Source organism: Mercenaria mercenaria, chromosome 15, assembly GCF_021730395.1.
Source record: "Mercenaria mercenaria strain notata chromosome 15, MADL_Memer_1, whole genome shotgun sequence".
In the NCBI taxonomy this organism is placed as follows: domain Eukaryota; kingdom Metazoa; phylum Mollusca; class Bivalvia; order Venerida; family Veneridae; genus Mercenaria; species Mercenaria mercenaria.
The window spans coordinates 65,827,396-65,848,666 of NC_069375.1; the positions used below are offsets into that span (position 1 = coordinate 65,827,396).

Sequence of the window (21,271 nt, forward strand, 5' to 3'; positions counted from 1 at the left end):
CCTTGAATCGTTTTTGTGTGTTGTAAACAAAAAAACTCAAATTAAATCCAGATTTCAAGACGCATAATCAAACTCTGTACATAGAGTGCCTACTTCATCCGATTACATTCGGAACATTTCACGCGTTTCGGGCTTTACCGTATGTTTAACATGGGACTGCTAAACCGTCCAAATACAGAAAATACAGGATTTTTTGTACGCGCGTGCGTCCAAATACAGAAAATACAGGATTTTTGTACGCACGTGCATCCAAATACCGTAATATATTGTACGGTCACGTGTTGCAAATGAACGTTCGCGATTGGATAGATGGAATAGGTATAGAATAAAATAAAGATATTACCTATCTCTATTTGATATATTCTGATATTTCTTCTATTCTATATTTATGTATATGGTTTGACTGAAAATGACGACATTATCATAATCAAAAAGTTGAGATATCTATAGTTTTAGCATACATGGGTATAATAAAGATATTACTATGTTTCATATCTCTATTTAACATATTCTGATATTTCTTCTTTACCATATATCTGTACAAGATATATCTAAAATAACGACTATATTATGAACAAATAGTAGAAAAATCGATTATTATTATTCAACTTTACAATATTACAGACTGTATTAGATCAATTGCAAACATCATATGAAACAGACAGAACTAATACAAAACATAACTGAGCCAATATGAGAAAACAGGGCCAATACGAGAAAAACAGGGCCAATACGGAATTCAAGCATTTTGATTGGTTTAAAAGAGAGGGCCAATATGGAGAACTCACTTCCGTTAGATTTTTAAATGACGCCATTTTGTTTTACATCAGAGTTATAGATTACAGTTTTTTCACATTTTGACAAAAAATAATCTGACATGTTCATGTAATAACCAAGTATGACTGAGCGGGATGTACGTCTTCAATCATAGATTACAACGATATTTTCACTTATTCGGTACTGTGTAAAATGCAAGTGTTTCCTGTCAGAAATTCTGGCAGTTGTCAAGGAAAATAAAGTGAAAATACGGAAACTCAGATTAATTTAAAGGATGAGACTTATTTTTAGCAGACATTTTGATATTATGGACTATTTGTGCAATGATAAATAGCGATTCAAATACTGGAAAGTGGATGAATAAATTGGCGACCAAGAGTGTCAGTTGTGAACTGCAAACAATTTCGGATAAGAATTAAACGAGGCATGGGAGTGTATTATATGTGCTTGGTTGGTTATATTATCTTGATCAACATATATGTGTACAATTTTGTGTTTCGTTGCATGCAGCCTAAAAGGAAATTAAAAGCAGTTTTACCACAATTCAAATGATAAGATAACTCACTAAAGAAAATAAATCAGAATTCAAAAAACAAAGGTAAGTTCTATCTACTCTTGATTATATCACATCAAAAATATCTCTAAACAATTATTCTCTAGTACCTATATACAACTCATTAAGTTTTACCGGCTAAAATGATAATGATTTCTAAGATGAATCTAAATAACTTGTCAAGATTTTTCACATTAACATGCATAGCTACCATAAGGTAACCCACAAAGTTCTTATACTTTTACCGCCAACAGTCGAAAGTTGAATATTAATATTATCATTAATCAAGCGATTTCATATTGGCCTAGTTATTTGTCCTCGGGCAGTCATATTGGCCCTCGGTCTACGGCCTCGTGCCAATACGACAACCCTTACAAGATACAAGATACAAGAAGATACAAGAAACTTTATTTAACGTCGAATACTATATATAACAAAAACATTAGCTTAAAGCTATTTCCCGACAAACATATGTAAAAATAATATAACTATTAAAAGAGGCTGTAAAAGAAAAGTACATGGTTAAAGCATAGCATAAAAAAGATAAGCATATTATATTGGTACATGCAAGTAAAAAATACAAGTCTATGGGCATAAATAAGGAATTAGTAGTTGACAGTCGGGTATGTGACAAGTGTGAGACAGAAAACCTAATTCCCCAAGTAAAGTACTTATCCAAACCTACCGAAAGAAAGATGTAGAGAGGGAAAAGGGGCCTGAGAGGGTCATACACAGTGCCACACCCGCCTCTGTCATCTACAATGTTATCACAATAAAAACAGATTGGCATCATGCATGAAAGAGAGAGAAAAAAGATATATATAAAAAATATATATTAAGAATATACTGAATAATAACAAATAAAAAGGCCAGTATGAAATTGCTTGATTAATAACATTATATTATAAAATATATGGGTATAGTAAAGATATTATAATTATTCTAGCATGTTTAACATACCCTGAAATCCCGAAAATAAACCGATTTTGAAAATAAGCCGGTCTCGAAAATAAGCCACCATTTCACTACAGGCAAAACGAGCTCGTAGATTAGCCGCACTCAAAAATAAACCGTCCAGTTTTTGTATCAGTGATAGTATCAATGACTTTGTTAGGACGCCATATAAGATACAATGTAGCAAAAGTTACCAACGTGTACATAGCAGATTTATTTCCAAATGTAATAGCAATAAAACATACTTTGGAATAAAAACACTTTGAACAATGCAAGTTGTTCTGGTTTTTAAAACCCTGGACAAATTAAAACTTAAAAAGCAATAAAATTCTTGTCTCAAACACTTCTTGTCATGTCAGTTCTATTAATTAAAGTGACTGGTATTTATAACACAATGCAGTGTTTATCACGTATTGTGTAAGTTATTCATACTTGTTGGGCGATTAAATCATAATTTGTTAGCCTAAGGCCAGACAAAACCTTTTAATGGGTAATTATCTGTTAGCATAGGATTATTTTCAGTAAGAAATTGTAACAAAACAGATATGTCAGAAGTATAAGTATTTACCGACGTAGATGTTTTTACTAAAAAGCAATACACACTTATTTGAACCCCATGAAATGTGACAGTAGTAGCCTTTTTTTTCCCAACGATTTATCAAAATCAACTTCAATATGTTTCTGCACAGACTTTAATCAGGAATAGACTGTCTCACAACTATTTCGTATCTATCCTCCGTACAATGTAGTTCAATGCGGAATAGTTGAGCACATCTGACGTCTTTATCGTTATAGACTAGAAAATTTGGCCTACTGTAGATCTATTACCATCTTTGACGCAGCTGTGGATTTGATCACAAGCTTACAAGTACTCATGCCTAGTAAAATGGTTTAGCATATTTTAAGTATTTATATAAATGGCACAGTAATTTACTACGAATAAATATCGGCTGCATGCTTTTACTTCATATCTTTTTACTTTACAGGGGTTTTAATGCATAAATGTATATATAACCAAAGCACAGTATAATACTGATTATGTAGTTAGCCGAATCAAATCCTACATGTATTGAATTTCTAACTATCAAAGCGCTGTTAGCGCTTATGCCATTTTTGGATCATGCATGTTACTTACATAAATTACCTTCCATCAGTACTGTGCTATCAGTACTTTGATTTTAACCTACTATAGATATAAATGAATTTTGCCCTGTAATTCAGCAAAACGGGTATTTGATTGTTCGTAGGGCTGGGATTTTAATTAAAATTAATATTTATCTGTATCATACTACTCGTAGTCGTTTAAATGTATGTTAAATCCAAATACATATCTGAAATTAATAATTTAATATCAATTAAAACTTCACAGTATCTTTTTAAACATAACATTAACATGTTTGTGTGTAAAAACAGTACAACGTGTTTGGTCTAAAGCTGAGCACACCTAATACATGTGCAGCTATGTGCACAGCAAATGTGTACTTCCGCTAAAGCACTGGAAGTCTTCTTCAAACATAACTGTTATACGTGATATTTGATAATTATATATAGTTTATCATAGTTTAAACATCAGTCAAACCAAATTCATATACAGAGGATATTCTACATTTTGGTTAGTAACAAACTGAAAAAGATATTACCTTTGTGAAAGATGCACATAAGATATCTTTATGAATTTGAAATACATTGTAAATAAAAACGAAATTATCGCATGAATTTAGTATTTTGACGGTAACATTTCCAAAATTATTATAAGACCATAGTGACTTAATAACCACTGAAATTGATAGAGTATATGCTGAAGTTTAAAAATGAAATTCACATAAAATAAAATATCATTGAAATGTAACCGATCGGCTACATCGGTTTGATCCACCTACCCGGTTACAGGGTTTTTGTGAATTTCGGTTTTAGTTTTCTAACCCAGATATAAATTTAAATCAACCGTTAAGTGGTTAAAGTTCCTTTCCATGAATCAGCATTGTTCTAAGACTATACCCAGTCGTCATTTACAAATGTACTTATCAGTTCTCCGCATCTGGCGATGTATATGGTAATCATATATCGCTTATGGAGCATCCAAATGGCATGCAAAACATTCTGGAACGACAAATACATGTACCAACTTCAGAGAATGATTAACCTGACCGTCGGAATAAGACAATCTGGAAAGACTTACCCGCCTGTTTTGGATAGACGTGCCGGACAAACCTGCCTGTATGAGTAAGAAGTTATGGAATGACTGATCAACCTGTCTGGTAGAGACGTGCCAGAATAACTTATCCACCTGTCTGAGTAAGACGTTCAGGAATGAAAAACTCATCGTTTTAGTTAGACGTGCCGGACTGCTCACCTGTCTGAGTAAGCATTCTGAAATGTTTGACCCTCCCGTTTAAGTTAGACGTTATTACGTGACAAACTCACGTCTTTGGGTAAGACTTCCGGACTAACCTGCCTGCCTTAGTTAAAAAAGCTTTTTAGAGTGACCAGCCCTTGTGTTTGCGTTAGCAATTCGGTAAGTCTGAGTTAACATTCCGGAATGACTTACCCACCTGTTTGAGTTAGATGGCCCTCCTGTCTAAGTTAGGCGTTTCAGAATGACAAACCGTCTGTTAGGTTTATACGTTCTTGAACAACTAACGTCCAGTTATGAACGATTATCGTCCAGTTATGGGTTAGACTTTCCCGAATGACTTACGTCCAACATAGCGAAAGACATTTCCCAAATGCACGACCATAAGCACATTTAAGTTTTTTTTGTGCTTCGTTAGCCTCTTACTATTGTATTAATTTTAGGGTACCTAACATTTATGTTTAACATGCGGGTTAGTCAAGAGGGTAAGTCATCCCAGAAAGTCTAACATAGTCGTTCCAGAACGTTTAACAACATGCAACGATGGATGACACACTCCTACATGGTTCGAGTAAAAGCGGTAGGTAAAGGAATACTTGGTATATCCTTATATATTGGAATGCAACAAGTAGTAAAGCACATGGAGACTGGGCGATTTCACGTGATATTTTACCGATTTGCGATTGGCTTATCGCATTTATGGAACGCCGTTATTGCAATAAAGCTGACACTCTGTATGATATATATAGAGAATGTCTTGTGACCTGAATTCCTTATTTATTATTTCATATAACTTATTAAATCTTTCAGTGGTGATCAATATTGATACCTAGTTGTGCATAAGGGATTTTTAAGATTCCTCTTTGTTTAATTTCATGGATTATGGTCTTGAGTTTGTTTTTTTTTTTGTTGTTTTTTTTTTTTTTTTTTTTTGCTCTATATGTCAATTAAGTCCAAGTGAAGGCATGAATCACATTTGTAATAGTTCTAGTAAAGTATTTCAATAGTCAAGGAATGTGGCCTGTTGAGCTAAAAGTTATGCCATACATGAAAGGGAAATATAGTTATTTTTGCTCAGAACAATAACTTTCAGAATTAAGAAATATATATTTCATAGGTCTACTTGTACAACATGTAGAATGGAGTTATTTTTCCTATGTAAAGCGTAATGGTATGATAAAAAAACAAGTACGATATTCACTCATAAGTTACTTTTAGCCTGGTATAACTTCTGGCCGCAGGAAATCTTTCGACTTGTAACAAAACTTGATCGTGAAAATGTACTGTATACTAGAGCTGTTTTTGAGACAAGCGCATGTCTCCCACAACTGCCTAATCATCTTTAGAGTTATGTATCTGCTTCAACCATGCACCAATACATGTATCATTGGCATCTGTGTACAAAGCGATTTTCGGTAATTCAAGTGATATAATTCTGAAGTGCTTGTGCCGATTTGGCTAGTTATCGAAATTGGTCGAGGGTTTATTGGCAAACACATTTCGTCCAAGTTTGGTGAAGATCGGATGAAAAATGTTCGACTTAGAGTGCGGAGAAGATTTGTGATGAACAGACAGACACACGGACGCACACACACGAACGCACACACACACACACACACACGCACACACACGCACGCACGCACAGAGGAGTGAATCAATATGTCAAACAGATGGTTTGGTTTTCACCCTGCTCTTGGCAGTAGGAAAGTAGTTTCACACTATCATTATTGTCAGTTACAAATGTACTAAGGATTACAGGAGGGGCATTTCTGTGACATTTATTCGTAGAACAATATTCTAGTAAGAAGTACAAATTATAGTCTGTTGAAAAACAGAATCACTTGAAGTCTAGGTTACAAAAATAAGTTCGAAATTAAATAATGTATTGTTATGGCATTGATGATGTTGGTAAAATCTTTTTCATTTTTGAAATATCTCAAGAGATTGTGATTTCATAATAATTAAAAGCGGAAATCCGGCAAATCACAATTAAAAATTGGAATTTTACAAAACTTTTGCACGCAATTATTTCAGGTGAAAGTTTTATAACAATCCGTTCACTGATAAAGTCAAATAAAAAAAAATGCTGTCAAAAATGGCTGAAATTTACAAAGTAAATTAACTAATGAAGATATTTTGAAAATTTAAAAAAGTTTTTATCTCAACCATTGCATTTCTTTGGTATGATGAAATTTATATAATTAGAATTGTCTGAAATCAAAAGAGAAACCAGGGGAAAATGTCTTGCTACGAAAAGGATAAAAGACTTGTGTGCTTATTTGACGTATCTTATGACTCTTTCCTGCATTTACACGAAAAAAACCCCAACTTAGATGCAATCGCAAAAGCGCTCAAAATGACAAAATATCAGTCGCTTTGTGTCTTTCTTACGAGTTGTAAATAAACGTGTAGGTTTTATTTGGTTAACTGATTACAATAGATATAGTGTATTTTGAAAACCCACCACGAGAATTTCATGAAAATCTTTCTTATAATACATGTAATATACAGCTATACTACAAGTTTTCAGGTGTGGACAATTTAGGCCCTGCCTGAATAGACGTGTTTCACAACTTTATCTGCAAACTTATTCAGTCAATTTGTTTTCGGCATAGTTTTAAGAATATAGATGAATAAATTATCTGACACCGTAGAGACAAAATGTGATTGAAATTTAACTAAATACACTGATTTCTGTACATATTGATCCATTAATTCAATAAAATGTTAACACATTAAACACATTGTATTGGCCTAATACATGTCATAGTCAATTTGAAACTGAATACTTGTATATCTCGTATTTTTCATGCAAGTTATGTATAGTTACCATCATGAAAATTCAAAAGAGTACAGTTATTTTGTGGCGCGTCTTTAATGGAAACGTGGCTGCATGACTGCAAATTGATACCACAATTGTGTGTTGCGGTTTATCAAAGTACTTTACAATTTTCCTTATTAAAAGCCTTGTGAAGAATTTTAGTAAATAAAATATAGAAAGTGAAAAACGATTAAATTAACTATCTACTAACTCCAGCTAACTCTGACAGTTCTTAAAGATGAAAAGTCGGAAATGTGTTCTATATGGAATATTTGTGTTATGTTTCACAAAAGTGTTCTACATAATATTTGACGGTATTGTTAGAGGCGGTAAGTTTAAAGTTTGCTTATTTTGTTAGTTTAAACTAGTAGTTTGTTAGTTATTAATTTCATACTGTCTTGTACAGGTCTAGGAAAGTGCTATATTTACAGATTATCTGTAAATTTACAGATTTTTCAATCTATAAATTTACAGATCAAGTATTTGAAAACTGCTAAAAATCATATTTAGACTCAAAATTTCAGCTTGAAATTGGTTTATTTACTTATGGTATGCCTGAATAAAGGTCAGTTGTAACTTTCAGTCAGTTCTGTTAACTTTGATTTTTCTGAAAATGCCAAAACTTCAAAGTCGACAAAAATGGTTGAAACTCACAAATGACATTAATTTATGGTTTTGAGAATAAATGTAATTTCATCAGGTTTCATACACACAATCTGTAAATTTTAGATAATCTGTAAATATACCACCTTCCTAGACCTGTTGTACGCATACTGTGTAACTGTGTTCTAATCTCGATATGCATAACTAGCAACGACCACCACTTTTTTGTTGGTTTTGATTACAAGATGAAAATTATTTTTTTGGACTCTTGTATGTGTATGAACGACAAGTCAGTTGCGTTTTTGAACATAAAATTTACTGATGAAGTTTTATTTGGTGTTAAAGTCATGTCCTAGATTTTGACACATAACAAATTTTTCAGTTTTTGTAGCAAAAGTGATCTCAGCTAATTGCGTATATTTGTCATATATGTAATTGATTTATTTTAATATAACTTCTTAATATATTACAAAGGAATTCGTGTTAGTTAATACGGTGAAGCGACCAGTAAGCACAGCAACGCATATATTTTAGTTGCCTTTAGATAATTACGCCACCCGAGAACACTCGCACTGCTTACCTTGAAATTTTCTTGTTTTCTCGTGGTGGGTGGGGAGTGAATGTGTTTCATTCCTGTAGCTTTTTATTATATAGAAGGGGGGTCTTTTTTTCATATACAGACATTTCGTGATTTTTGGATAGAATTTCAGGCTCTTGTGATCTGTTACAGATCCTTTACATTTAAAGAATAAACGCAGTGTGTAAACATAGTTGGTTTTTTTTCGCTTTACACATCTCTCTTGGACAAGAAAGCCTTTTCATTTAAGGTACTCGTACTTCCGCCATCTTGAATTTAGAGTGACCTTCATTTGCGGTGTGAAAATATAGTGAACCAAAGCTTTCAACTGCTGCTGTTCCATAGCATAAAGAGCTCAGTTTGCAAGACCTCTACCAAAAGTAACTGTATAAACATAGCAGATATTTTACCTGTAATTTTCCAAATTTGTAAATTCTTTTCAATTATTAAAAATTCGTGAATGGCAAAAGTTAGTTCAAAGTTTCAGTTAATGCATAGGAAAATTGTCTTAATGAATGCATTGTTTTAGAACTTAGCTTATTATAAAATCTGTTTTCAAAACTGACCATTGCATGCATTAAAATGAAAATACATGTTGCTATTTTCAGCATACTTAAAAGAGGTGCAATATGTGGACAAGATGTTTTCTATGTATGGTGTACTAAACTGTCTAAAACTGTAAGACAAGTCTCAGACTTAATTTGAACAAGATTTAGCAACGATTCAAAATGCGTTTCAGGGAGTGTGCAAGTTTGATAAAAGTTTAACTTATCTCACGGAAAATTCGGCGGAAATGGAATTTTCGGCACTTTCTGCGATAACTACTGGAATTACTAAACTTTTCCACACATACGTAGTTGTATATATATAAACAATCGAAATATTTGCTTTATCACGATATATGCAAATATTTTTCTAGAAAATCTTGACACATCGGGTCACTGTATTTCGGTATACTGGTCCGGGACAAGTTAGACCTTAGCGTTTCTGTTGAGTACAATGAATCCTTATTAGATGTTTCATGCGTCGTAAACTTACTAATTTTGTTTTATCCATGTTTTATACAATTTGAGAATTTATGCAGAATGTTTAAACACAGTGAGAATAAATCGCAGAAAAGACGTACAGCCAAATATGTTAGGAGGTAATACAATTTGTATACAGTTGTAGATAACTACGAAACATTTAGACGTATTGAAACAAAATGCTATCAGATGAATCATTAACACGAAAACCTGATGATAAAAAGCAGAAATATCTCAAAAGTTTTTTTTATCTTGACTCTCGGTTAAAGAATGATATTTTTTTAATTTTTCATACTTTCATAGATTTAAAACTGGTAATAAATGTGTATTGCAATGCCGGCATGGAAATTACCATTGACTTTGCTGCTATGCTAACAGCGGAAGCAGCGGCTCAGTACTAACACTGTCTACGAAACCAAGGATCACGAGTTTTTCATCTGAAAAACAAACAAAAAACGAACATTGGGATGAGTGTTTAGTATACACCTGAAAATAATAGTCTTGCTATTTGCCGAATGCACATTTGTTTTCTGTCGTCGATTATATAGAGTTCGTACACATGTATAATTTCATAACCTCTTCTTTAATGTGTGTTCTCTAAAATTAACAGATAACAGGCTAAACTGAGACAACATACTTTAAATTAAATTCAATTTATTCAGCACGAGGTTCAAAATGCGCGGGAGTCTCGTGATGCGAATCGCCGAGAAGTCGTGGGAAAATTAAAAACCATGTAAATAAACTAAAATTAAGCACTGTTTCAAGGTCAATTTCAAGAGATCAACGTTATGCATTTAACCCACCAGACCAGTGCAGCATCTTAGATATTTGTACTAAGGTATCCATTGTGTAGAATGTCATGTTATATCCTTCCAATGCTAATACCACTCTGATTTTTTGTTTACATTTTTTATCAGTTAGAAAGATGGCGTCCATCCCGAGTTGAGATGACTGGGCGGTAAATTTTCACCTGTTTAAGCAAACTTGGTGCGTTAGAAAGAATGCCGCAGAATTACAACATTATTTGTTACACTGGTATTGTAAAAATCGTTTTTTTTTCTTATACAAAAGCTTAATATTTTGTTTTGAATGTACTTTCAAAAAGACCGCTGTTTTCTTATTCGTAGAACCACATCCATATCCACAAAGTACTGAATATTACAGCTCTCGATAAGTATTATATCAATTTAAGAATATGTTTTTATCTCCCCACCATCAATTTCTCAATATGCACCATTCCTCATTTCTGCATGAACTGTGAAAGAAGCAGTATGCGTCCCCTTAAAGTTGCAAGTTGAATGTTTTCTACAGGACGTAAAACAAAAACAAGTAAGCACTTTTACTTTTTCAGCTATTTCCCTCAGGTGCTTTGACATTGTTTACAAAGAGAAATCAGTTTTGTGTCGTCTTGAAATGCGTTGTTCAGCTAAAACGTTTAGTTCTCGCAATAGTTCTAAAATGGTTTATTTTTGCGATTTTTGTTTTGTTTATATATTAAAAACAATGTGCAATATTTTTCTAGTTTTTGAAAATTATTGAAATTGAATTTTGTTTTAGAAAAGGTTCCGATTTTTCATTAATATTTTTAGCCAGCGGATGCATTAATTGAAACTTTGAACTAACGTTTGCCATTCATGAACTTTTAATAAAATAATTGAAAAGAATTTATAAAGGTAACCGAATATTTGGAAAAATACAAGTAAAATATCTGCATTGTTTATTTCCGAATTTCAGTTTTACTTTTTATAAAGCTATTTTTGGTTGGGGTCTTGCAAACTGAGCTGTTTTTTTGTGCTATGGAACAGCTGCATTTGGTTCACTATATTTTCACACCACAAATGAAGGTCACTCTTAATTCAAGATGGCGGAAGTACCTTGAAACTTTAAACGTGTATTTGTACATGTAGCGGCCCAAGATTGTTACAATGTTTTGCACGTAATCCAACATGTACGCATCTAGAAATTTCAGTCTCTTTTATATTTTGGTATTTCATGCATCTGAAATCTGTTTCAGTAAAATGGTTTAAAAAAGATAGAATACAATCTCTTGGAAGAAGATGATTTTACTACTGTTGACACTTTGTTCTCTTTAATATCAATTAGGGTAATGAAAAATAAATTTGTTTACTTGAACAGAAAATATTCAGCTGTCGTGAGGAGGATATCTTCTCTCATAATCTGATAATATTTTGTACATTTATATAAAAGTTATAAGGGGCCTCCGTGGCCGAGTGGTTTAGGTCGCTGACTTCAAATCACTTGTCCCTCGTCGATGTGGGTTCGAGCCTCACTCGGGGCGTTGAATTCTTCATGTGAGGAAGCCATCCAGCTGGCTTACGGAAGGTCGGTGGTTCTACCCGGGTGCCCGCTCGTGATGAAATAATGCACGGAGGGAGGGGCACCTGGGGTCCTCCTCCACCATTAAAGCTGGAAAGTCGCCATATGACCTATCATGTGTCGGTGCGACGTTAACTCCAACAAAAAAATATATATGAGTATAAAAGTTATATTCCCAACATAAAATCAAAACCGCACCGGTAGCCTAGTGGTAGAGCGTCTGCTTCAAGTGCGGGAGGTCGTGGGTTCGATCCCAGGTCGTGGGTTCGATTCCCAGCCGCATCATACCAAATACGTAAAATATGGTATTAAAGAGTAGCTTCCTGGCTTGGCGCTCAGGGTGGGGTATCATGTCACGTGTCTACGGCGTGATATTCCAGTGAGGCAGCACTATAAAGTTGGGCATTGTGCTTACTGCTACAAGTAGACACCGTCGTTTATATGACTGATAAATTGTTGAAAAAGACGTTAAACCTGAACACACACACACACACACACACACACACACACACACACACACACACACACACACAAAACATCAAATCAAATCATGCAGAAACATAACATATGAAATATGAAATTTTATGAGATATATCTCCGTTTTAGGTAAAAAAGCTTGAAATAAAAGTAAGACACCATTTCCTGTTTAGTGACGATGTTTTAGTTGCCTACGTAGTCTCTTGGTACATTTCAACATAATATAAAGCATGTGGCGTTGGGCAGTGAACCTATAGCCAATGTAGCTGTACAAAATTGTTCACCGCAAGTAACTGCAAATTTATTGACATGAATAAAAATCGAAGACGATTGATTAAAAAAACATCATTACAGAAAACGGTGGCGAGATTACGAGCCGGCGATCCGTAAACCTGCCACTCTTTACTGAAGTAATATGGAGTGGGTTTTTTTTAGCTCACCCGAGCACAAAGTGCTCAATGTGAGCTTTTATGACCGGTCATTGTCCGGCGTGCGTCAGTGCGTCGTCCGTCAACATTTGCCTTGTGAACACTCTAGAGGTCACATTTGTGACCCATTCTTTATGAAACTTGGTCAGAATGTTTGTCTTGATGATCTCTAGGGCCAGTTTGAAACTGGGTCATGTTGGGTCAAAAACTAGGTCAGTAGATCAAAGGAACAGCTTGTGAACAGTCTAGAGGCTACATTTTTGACCAATCTTTATGAAACTTGATCAGAATGTTTGTCTTGATGATCTCTAGATCAAGTTCGAAACTAGGTTATGTGGGGTCAAAAACTAGGTCAGTAGGCCAGATCAAAGGAGAAGCTTGTGAACACTCTAGAGGCAACATTTTTGACCCAATCTTTATGAAACATGGTCAGAATGTTAGTCTTGATAGGTCAAGTTTGAATCTGGGTCATGTGGGGTCAAAAACTAGGTCACCCAGTCAATTCAAAGGAAAAGCTTGTGAATACATTAGAGGCCACATTGGCGACTCAATCTTTTTGAAACTAGGTCAGAATATTTGTCTAAATGATTTCTAGGTCAGATTTGAAACTGGATCATGTGGGGTCAAAGACTAGGTCACAAGGCCAGATTAAAGGAAAATCTTGTCAACACTAGAGATCACAGTTCAAGTTTGAAACTCATTAGAATTATATAGAATGTTTGTCTTGATTATCTATAGGATAAGTTTGAACCTGGGTCATGTTGGGTCAAAAACTAGGTCACCCGGTCAAATTTAAGGAAAAGCTTGTGAACACTCTAGAGACCACAGTTGTGACTCAATGTTTATGAAATTTGGTCAGAATGTTTGTCTTGATGACCTCTAGGCTAAGTTTGAAACTGGGTCACGTTAGGTCAAAAACTAGGTCAGTAGGCAAGATCAAAGGAAAAGCTTGTGAACACTCAAGACGCCACATTTGTGGCCCCATCTTTATGAAACTTGGTCAGAATGTTTAGCTTGACAATTTCTAGGTCAAGTTCGAATCTGTGTCATTTGAGGTCAACAACTAGGTGACCCTTTCAAATCAAAGGAAAAGCTTGTGAATACTTTAGAGGCCACAGTTGTGACTCAATCCTTATGAAACCTGGTCAGATTGTTTGTCTTGATGATCTCTAGGTTAAAATTCGAAACTGGCTCATGTGGGGTAAAAAACTAGGTCAGTAGGCCAGATCAACTCTGGTGAGCGATATATAGGGCCATCATGGCCCTCTTGTTTTTCGTATCATACTCATGATTGCCGCCAATTCAAGAGATGGTAAGGTCGAAAGATTAAATGATTTTGTACCAAAAGAATGAAAATGCTACCTCTGTTTCTTTCAATTTCCTGAGTTAAGGATACACTTATCTCTCTTAGACCTGATTCATTGAAGAAGAGTTATTTCCCTGTATATTAACATTATGATATGTCATTTCAGACGAAGCATTCTCCGTCTCAAGGTCTATGTTGGAGAGACAGTATATATCAAATAGCCGATTGAATGGATCGGTACCAGTTTACAAGAGGCCGGAAAGAGTTGCAGACATTTGCAGGACACTTGAAGTTGGTGCAGTAAACAACCAAACACCATCGGTATTGAGTGTGTATCACTTCTATGATATATCGAACATCTGTTCCTGTCATGTCCCGAAAGCAGCCAGTTCGTCCATTGGAAGAGCTCTCTTGATTTCGGAATACCCGGAAAAGGCCGTCATTTTTAGAAACCTACCTCGCCACCAGTTACACGGGCTAAGAGAAGTTCAAAACGTAACAAGTAATCAATGCTTAAAAAACGCTGAGACGTCATTCTTAGTGACAAGAGACCCTTATAGACGTCTATTTTCCGCTTATATTGATAAGATATATCTAGAAAAGTTTCATAAGATGTCAGTGGTTTTAGATGCACTATATAATAAAGGAGTATCAAGAAAGAAGCTTAAAGATATGATAGAAAACAAAGACGAGCGTTTGAAGACGTGGTATTGTTCAGTAACTGACGTTTCTTTTGAACAATTTCTGAAATACGTAACAACATCACAGAGTCTTGACCCGCATTTTGCCCCAGTGTCACTTTTATGTGATCCCTGCTCCAAACATTACGATGTTATACTTAAACAAGAAACTCTCAGAGATGACATGCAACATTTGTTTGAAAAGATATACAAGAAGAATTATTTCGCTGAAGAAATTCCAAATATAGCTAATTACACTGGGGAGACGGGAATTGAAAGCCAAATATTAACATACTACACGCACCGGCGAGCGTGGTTTTCAAAGCATAACTGTAAAATTGATAGAAAAACATACAATGCAATCAATCAGCGTCTTTGGAATGGTTTAAAACTTCTTGGTAGCATCGACGACAATTTGGAATTCATAGATGAATTATTCAGAGGCCCAGATGGTGATAAGCTTAGAATTAGAAACCCAGAAACCGTTCTGTACGAATTCAAACTGAATAAAGTCCCCTATCTGAATTCAGATAGTCGGGAAAAGCAAAGACGTAAACATTTAATCCTGGCTTACCAAAATATTGACATATCAATGATTTGGAGAATTCAACGATTGTTTCACTTAGACTTCACGTTGTTTGGCTATGATCCTTTGCCAGCGACATTGTATTAACATATGTAACGAATGAATTTCAAAAACGTAAATCCTTTACTTCCAAAACGTAATTCTTTGACCTTGGCGTACCAAAATAATGTAAAACGTGACTCAGTTAATAACATACTCTTTTCAGTTAAACTTCGTACTTATTTGACTATACTCATATTTTTCCGATGAAATACAAGTAGTGTAACATATAACTTCAATGATAATATTTACCTATGATTGGAGTCTTAAATTGATCCGAATGAGAAATTTAGATTTCAAAACTGTTAAGACTAATGCAAGCTCTTGTGTTGCCTCGCCTAGGGCTTTTAAGGTTTATCAGTCAGGGATGTGTTTATTTGTGGTCAAAACAGTTAAAGTTCCGCTTTTGTAATATAGTAATCATAGTCTTTGCTCGTAGAGAACAGTAAACTTTCTTTCAAAAAAAAGAAAAAGAAAAAAAAAACGAAACATTTTCAGTGAATATTGCTATGATTTTATAGATATCTTTATATCAATGTGGTGCGGGTAGAAATAAATTATAAAACCTGTTATTTGTGTTATTTGGAAAAGAGTTATGACAACTTTTAACAATTTTGATAGTTAAATTAAGGTAGATTTCCTTAAGCACATCTGTCATGAACTGAAAAACACAGAGTCTATAGTTTTATATCGGCGAAACATACAAACTGGCAAACAAAGCAGTGAGTTGGTACGTTGCCATGGTAAATAAATGCGTTGCTAAGATAGTTCCCTGCAGGAGTAGGCGTGAACGATCTACGTGTGTGACATGTGATAAATAAAGTATGCACGTATCAATTGCAAGCAGTATTATTTTCTTTGTAAGAAAATGGAAATTTAAACTGTCACCCTGTGACGTGCATTTTGCAGGTGAGAATTTAAACCCATCAAAAATGTGTACATTTTTGCAAATATTCCAAATCTTGAAAAACTGAAAAATGTATGTGAATAATAAACTGGGAGAATCGTCAAGGAGCAGCAGGGCAATTTTTCAAATGGCGGCAAGGAAAATATTCTTTTTTGTTGAGTCATGTCAGCAACCTTTACTTAAGCAATGTTTTTTAAAGTAATCAAAGCATCTCATTTTCGCAGCCGAATTTAAAACATGTGACCACATCCTACATCCTTGATTTATATATATATACTGACCACACCTCTAAATATCGGACTGTCCAATCCACCACTCTAGTGTATAAAAACATATTGCAAAATTCCAAGCCTTGTCGTTTTTTTTTATATATATAACCAAACAGAAATGGTGACCTGTTGAAGACTTGACAGTGGAAGTTGATCAAAATATACCTAGATTACAGATGTATCATATTTTTTTTGGACACGACGCAACGTACAGTTTCAAGTAAAGAAGTATGTATTTTCAACATATTAATAACGGGGAACAAACTAGCAACCCTCCAAGTAAAGCTGACAAACAACATGTTTTAAGCAAGACCTGAAAGATTAATTCTTAGGAGTAGAATATTTTTGTTGACATTTTAAGTTTGAATTTCTTGGATATTAAATATGCATTTTTGCGCATATTGCTTTAATGCAAAAATATTACTATTTTGTTTGTTTGAAAAAAAAAAAACGGTAGTCGTTTGTTTTTTTGCCACGGCCATATCAATAGAAATAGGAAAGTAGACAACCAAATTAATAAACATCTGATTCTACATCTACGCAATTGATTTTTGAGTACTTAAAACAATGTCATTCGTCTTTTTGATTACTATTATGTTTTGTTTTATTTTGTTTGGTTTAACGTCGCACCAACACAATTATATGACATTTGGAGACTTTCCAGCCTTGATAATGAAATAAAACCACAGGTGCCTCTTCGTGCGTTATTGCGTCACGAGATGGACACCTGGGTAGAACCACCGACCTTCCGTAAGCCGGCTGGATGGCTTCTTCACGTGAAGAATTCAACGCCCCAAGTGTGGCTCGAACCCACACCGATGAAGGGCAAGTGATTTGAGGTCAGCGACCTTAACCACGAGGACGCGGAGGCCCCTATAATGATTTGGTAAGCTTGTACTACAGTCATCCTGACAAACGGTGAGGCAGTCTAGATAGACACTTTCAAACGTTCAAGCAGTATTTGTTTCGTCCCAGCCAAGATACGGCATTCTCAGCATTCTGCAAACCCGGGGAATCCTGACAGTCAAAAATTCACGTACGAAATTTTACAGTTGTATAAAAGACCTTATTTTTGTTCAAAATTACAGTCTAACTAACAATATAAAATATGTTTAAAGTATAGCAATTGCAAAATTAAAGAGTAGGATACACATATAAACTAGAGCTATGCATCATAGCTTGTTTATAAAACTTTCTTTGTCATGAAAACAAATATGACAATCTTATAATTATTTCTTTTAAACTTATCAGTTTCAAATAAAATGTAATTGCTAATGCATGTGCTTATACATGTCTTTTTTTACAACTGTTTTTGATTATTGAACATTTGCACTTAACCCATAATGGCTAAAATTCCATTATTTTAGATGGCGTGGTGTCTCTGTGAATTTCAATAAAATCCCGCCAAAATGCATTAAAGATCGTTGACAATACTCGTGTTTCCCTCCAAAAAAGTTAATCTGTAATTTTGCGACATGACAATTCTACAGCAGCTGTAACTTTTAACTGTTATTCTTAGAGCTGTATTTTTGAGAGCTGTATGTTTTACACCTGTAACTTTTAACTGCCTTTCTGGCAATTTTCAACGTACAGATCTTCAACAACTGTAATTTCAAAAAGCAGGTCTTTTCTGTTTTCAGACGTTTTACGGCTGTAAAACAGATCCTATTTTCGTACAGGTACTTCACTGGTATATACCACATTTGGTTTCGCATGTCATCGAAGAAGGCTCGATCCCGATTTTCGTCGCATCGAAAGTTTCATTATTTATAAACGAATATTAAATTTGCACTGAAATGAAAATCTTTTGCAGGTACATGAAATGTAGGCCTACATGACCGCTATATGTACGTGGTGTCTTTTGACATTTTCTAATTTTAGACGTGTTTGAGATAAGATAAAGCACATTCATGTTCATTTTATATAGACATTGATGGAACATATATATAACTGAAATGGTTGTTTAGAATTAAAAGGATATTTTTTTTCTTTTGAATAAGTATCGTGATCTCGAGATGGATTATAAAGTAATTATCATTCTAACATATTTAAGTTTGTGTTATTGTCATACTGGGGACACATCTAAATACACGTCAAAAGATATTGGACAACTTGTGGAAAATTGGGAATCAAAGTTTGTTGATGTTTATAAACAGTTGGAAATTGTTAATTTGGAGTTGCAGAAACAGGTTGCAATAAACAAGGAATTTCGGGAGAAACTGGCAATTCAAGAACAGATTACTGAAAACTCAAATGGTCAAAGAGATTTATCGTCCATAATAAGAAAAGGTAAAATTGAAATATATTGGATATTGAAATACTGAATATGAAATACCACACATGTTATACAGTACTGAATCAATCAGAATCCACGTTACGTTTCATATATAATATTGCGCATGCAGCAACCTGTCTGTCTGTCTCAATAGTTGGACATTGGTTCTGCAACTGATTACCTGACCTGCTTTCAGAGCCCAGTGATTACCTGAACTTGTACTGTAGTAGTACAATAGTATCAACCGAGATTAGATATTGGAGTTTTGATAGTTCTTCTGTCCCAGGTTGAGATTTTTATGGAGTCCTGAAAGTTGGAATCCTGTATCCCTTTTACTATTAACCATTAGCCTGCTGGCGGCAAATATTTCTGCCTTTGCGACCAGTGCAGACCAAGACCAGCCTGCACATCCGTGCAGGCTGATCATGGTCTGCACTGTTCGCTATTTAGCCAGTAAATTTTCAGCAAACACCCCTTCAAATAATAAATTGTGTTGTCCAAATTGAATGATGGACCAGACCAATTAAAAAATTTAGCAGGGTAAAGGTTAAGTCATTTTGTTACAGAATTTCTTTTCCTGGTGTAACACTGAGAGGTTTTAATTTACTTTGATTTGTTTAATATCGACCAATCTCTCTCGAGATTTTACAATGATTGCTAATGAAAACATTTAATTAAATTAAACTGAACCGAAAGAACCATTGTTTTGCTTTGAGAAGAAATAGAAAAAAAAAGATTCAAAGGCGTTACAGTCATAGATTTGATACAAAGTATCAAGTTTTACTAATAATTTATTTTATTTCTAAGGTCGTCAAGAAGGGGAGAACGTGGCCTTCACAGCATTCTTGGACCATGAAATAACAAACCTAGGTCCGGACCACACAATACAGTTCGGAGCAGTTGAGCTTAACGAAGGCGGTGCATACAGTAACCACACCGGTGTTTTCACGGCTCCAGTGGACGGTGTTTACCTGTTTTCGTTCGCTGTTGAAGATTACCATCCCCACAGACTGTGGGCCAAACTGGTTGTTGACAGTCAGCTGAAGGTTACAGTAACATAATACATGTATTACGATATCTTAATTTTAAAGTTACTACAGATAGAACAGTTGAATGCATTCAGCAAATCTGTTTTAATATATTCAAAAGAAATAGTAAACAACTTCATTGTACTATAGTGTAGCAGTATAGTATGAATATTTTTAAAGGATGGTCCCTTGTACAATCTGACTAAAGTACATCTCCTATTACGCTACGCTTAGGATCTGAGAACGACCTATTCATAGCCTCGTTCTGACGACCCTTTCGCTAGCCAATCAGAGCTTAACTTACAACATTTTGCAAATGCGCCTTAGCCTTGACTTTTGATATTTACAATTCTTATGTCGTAATGTGTCAGATAGCCGGTTAGTTCAGTCGGTAGGCCACTTGCTCTGTAAGCGAGGGGTCCCGGGTTCGAGCCCTGGAATGACTGAACATTTTTCTTACTCTTTGACATTCGAACAAGTCGTCTGATTGGTTCAAATAAAAATAGATTTGTGAAAATAAGAATAGCAATACTGGAAATCCAAAATATACAGAAGACGTATAAGAATGGGTCGTTCTCAGATCTTCGTTTAGAAGATCAAGCACTTTAGTCAGATTGGTCCCTTGTACTGAAAGCTGTGTCATAAAGAGTAGCACAATAATTATTGCGCTATGTTATGGAATTTATATTAGTGTAATATTCATTTAAGGTTAAATATAGGACAATAATTGTATGTTCTCTTTCTTTTAGGCAAGTGTTGTATAATGGCCAGGAGAAGGTCAAAACAATAAAAATGCACAAGGAAGTAACACAGTGGTGCTGAGATTAAAATCGGGACAGGCCGTCTGGGTTGCAGTCGACTCCCGAGATTCGGGTGAAAGCCTCCAAGGATGGTCCAATCTACGGTCAACGATGTTCACGGGTGTCTACCTATATCCATGAACTTTTGTGAAACGGAGAATAAATAATAAAACAGTACTCAATGAGTTAACTTATTAGTCCACTACTGGTTGAAAACCAATTTCGGGGACTACAGAATTGCGTTTTCCGTCCGTCTGTCATTCTGTCGATCCGTCCGTCCGTCCGCAATTTCGTGTGTGGTCCATTACTCTTTCATTCATCAAGAGATTTTAATATTACTTCGCACATATATTCTCCATGATAAGATAATGTGTCATGCATAACTTTCAGACCACTTGCTTAAAGGTAAAGGTCACACTTGGCAGTAAAATGTTAAGTAAACGTGGCATGAACAGGGTCTGTTTTATGTCCAGTCC

At 34.8% G+C, this 21,271-nt stretch overlaps 2 protein-coding genes across 3 annotated transcripts; both read left to right on the forward strand.

The window, feature by feature from the left end:
* Positions 1-977: 977 nt before the first annotated feature.
* On the forward strand, positions 978-16,057 carry LOC123562614 (carbohydrate sulfotransferase 11-like). 2 transcript variants are annotated; one of them, XM_053525502.1, is made up of 2 exons: positions 978-1,375; positions 14,378-16,057. In XM_053525502.1, exon 2 carries the CDS (start codon positions 14,404-14,406, stop codon positions 15,562-15,564), a length of 1,161 nt encoding a protein of 386 aa, XP_053381477.1. In that variant the 5' UTR covers positions 978-1,375; positions 14,378-14,403; the 3' UTR covers positions 15,565-16,057. The 2 variants fall into 2 exon arrangements, with proteins under 2 accessions (XP_053381477.1, XP_045211176.2); XM_045355241.2 differs by lacking the exon at positions 978-1,375 and adding an exon at positions 7,487-7,787.
* Positions 16,058-18,608: 2,551 nt separating this feature from the next.
* On the forward strand, positions 18,609-20,972 carry LOC123562625 (heavy metal-binding protein HIP-like). Its single transcript, XM_045355250.2, has 3 exons — positions 18,609-18,981; positions 19,775-20,013; positions 20,745-20,972. The coding sequence occupies exons 1-3, from the start codon at positions 18,708-18,710 to the stop codon at positions 20,757-20,759; spliced, it is 528 nt and encodes a 175-aa protein (XP_045211185.2). The 5' UTR covers positions 18,609-18,707; the 3' UTR covers positions 20,760-20,972.
* Positions 20,973-21,271: the final 299 nt, after the last annotated feature.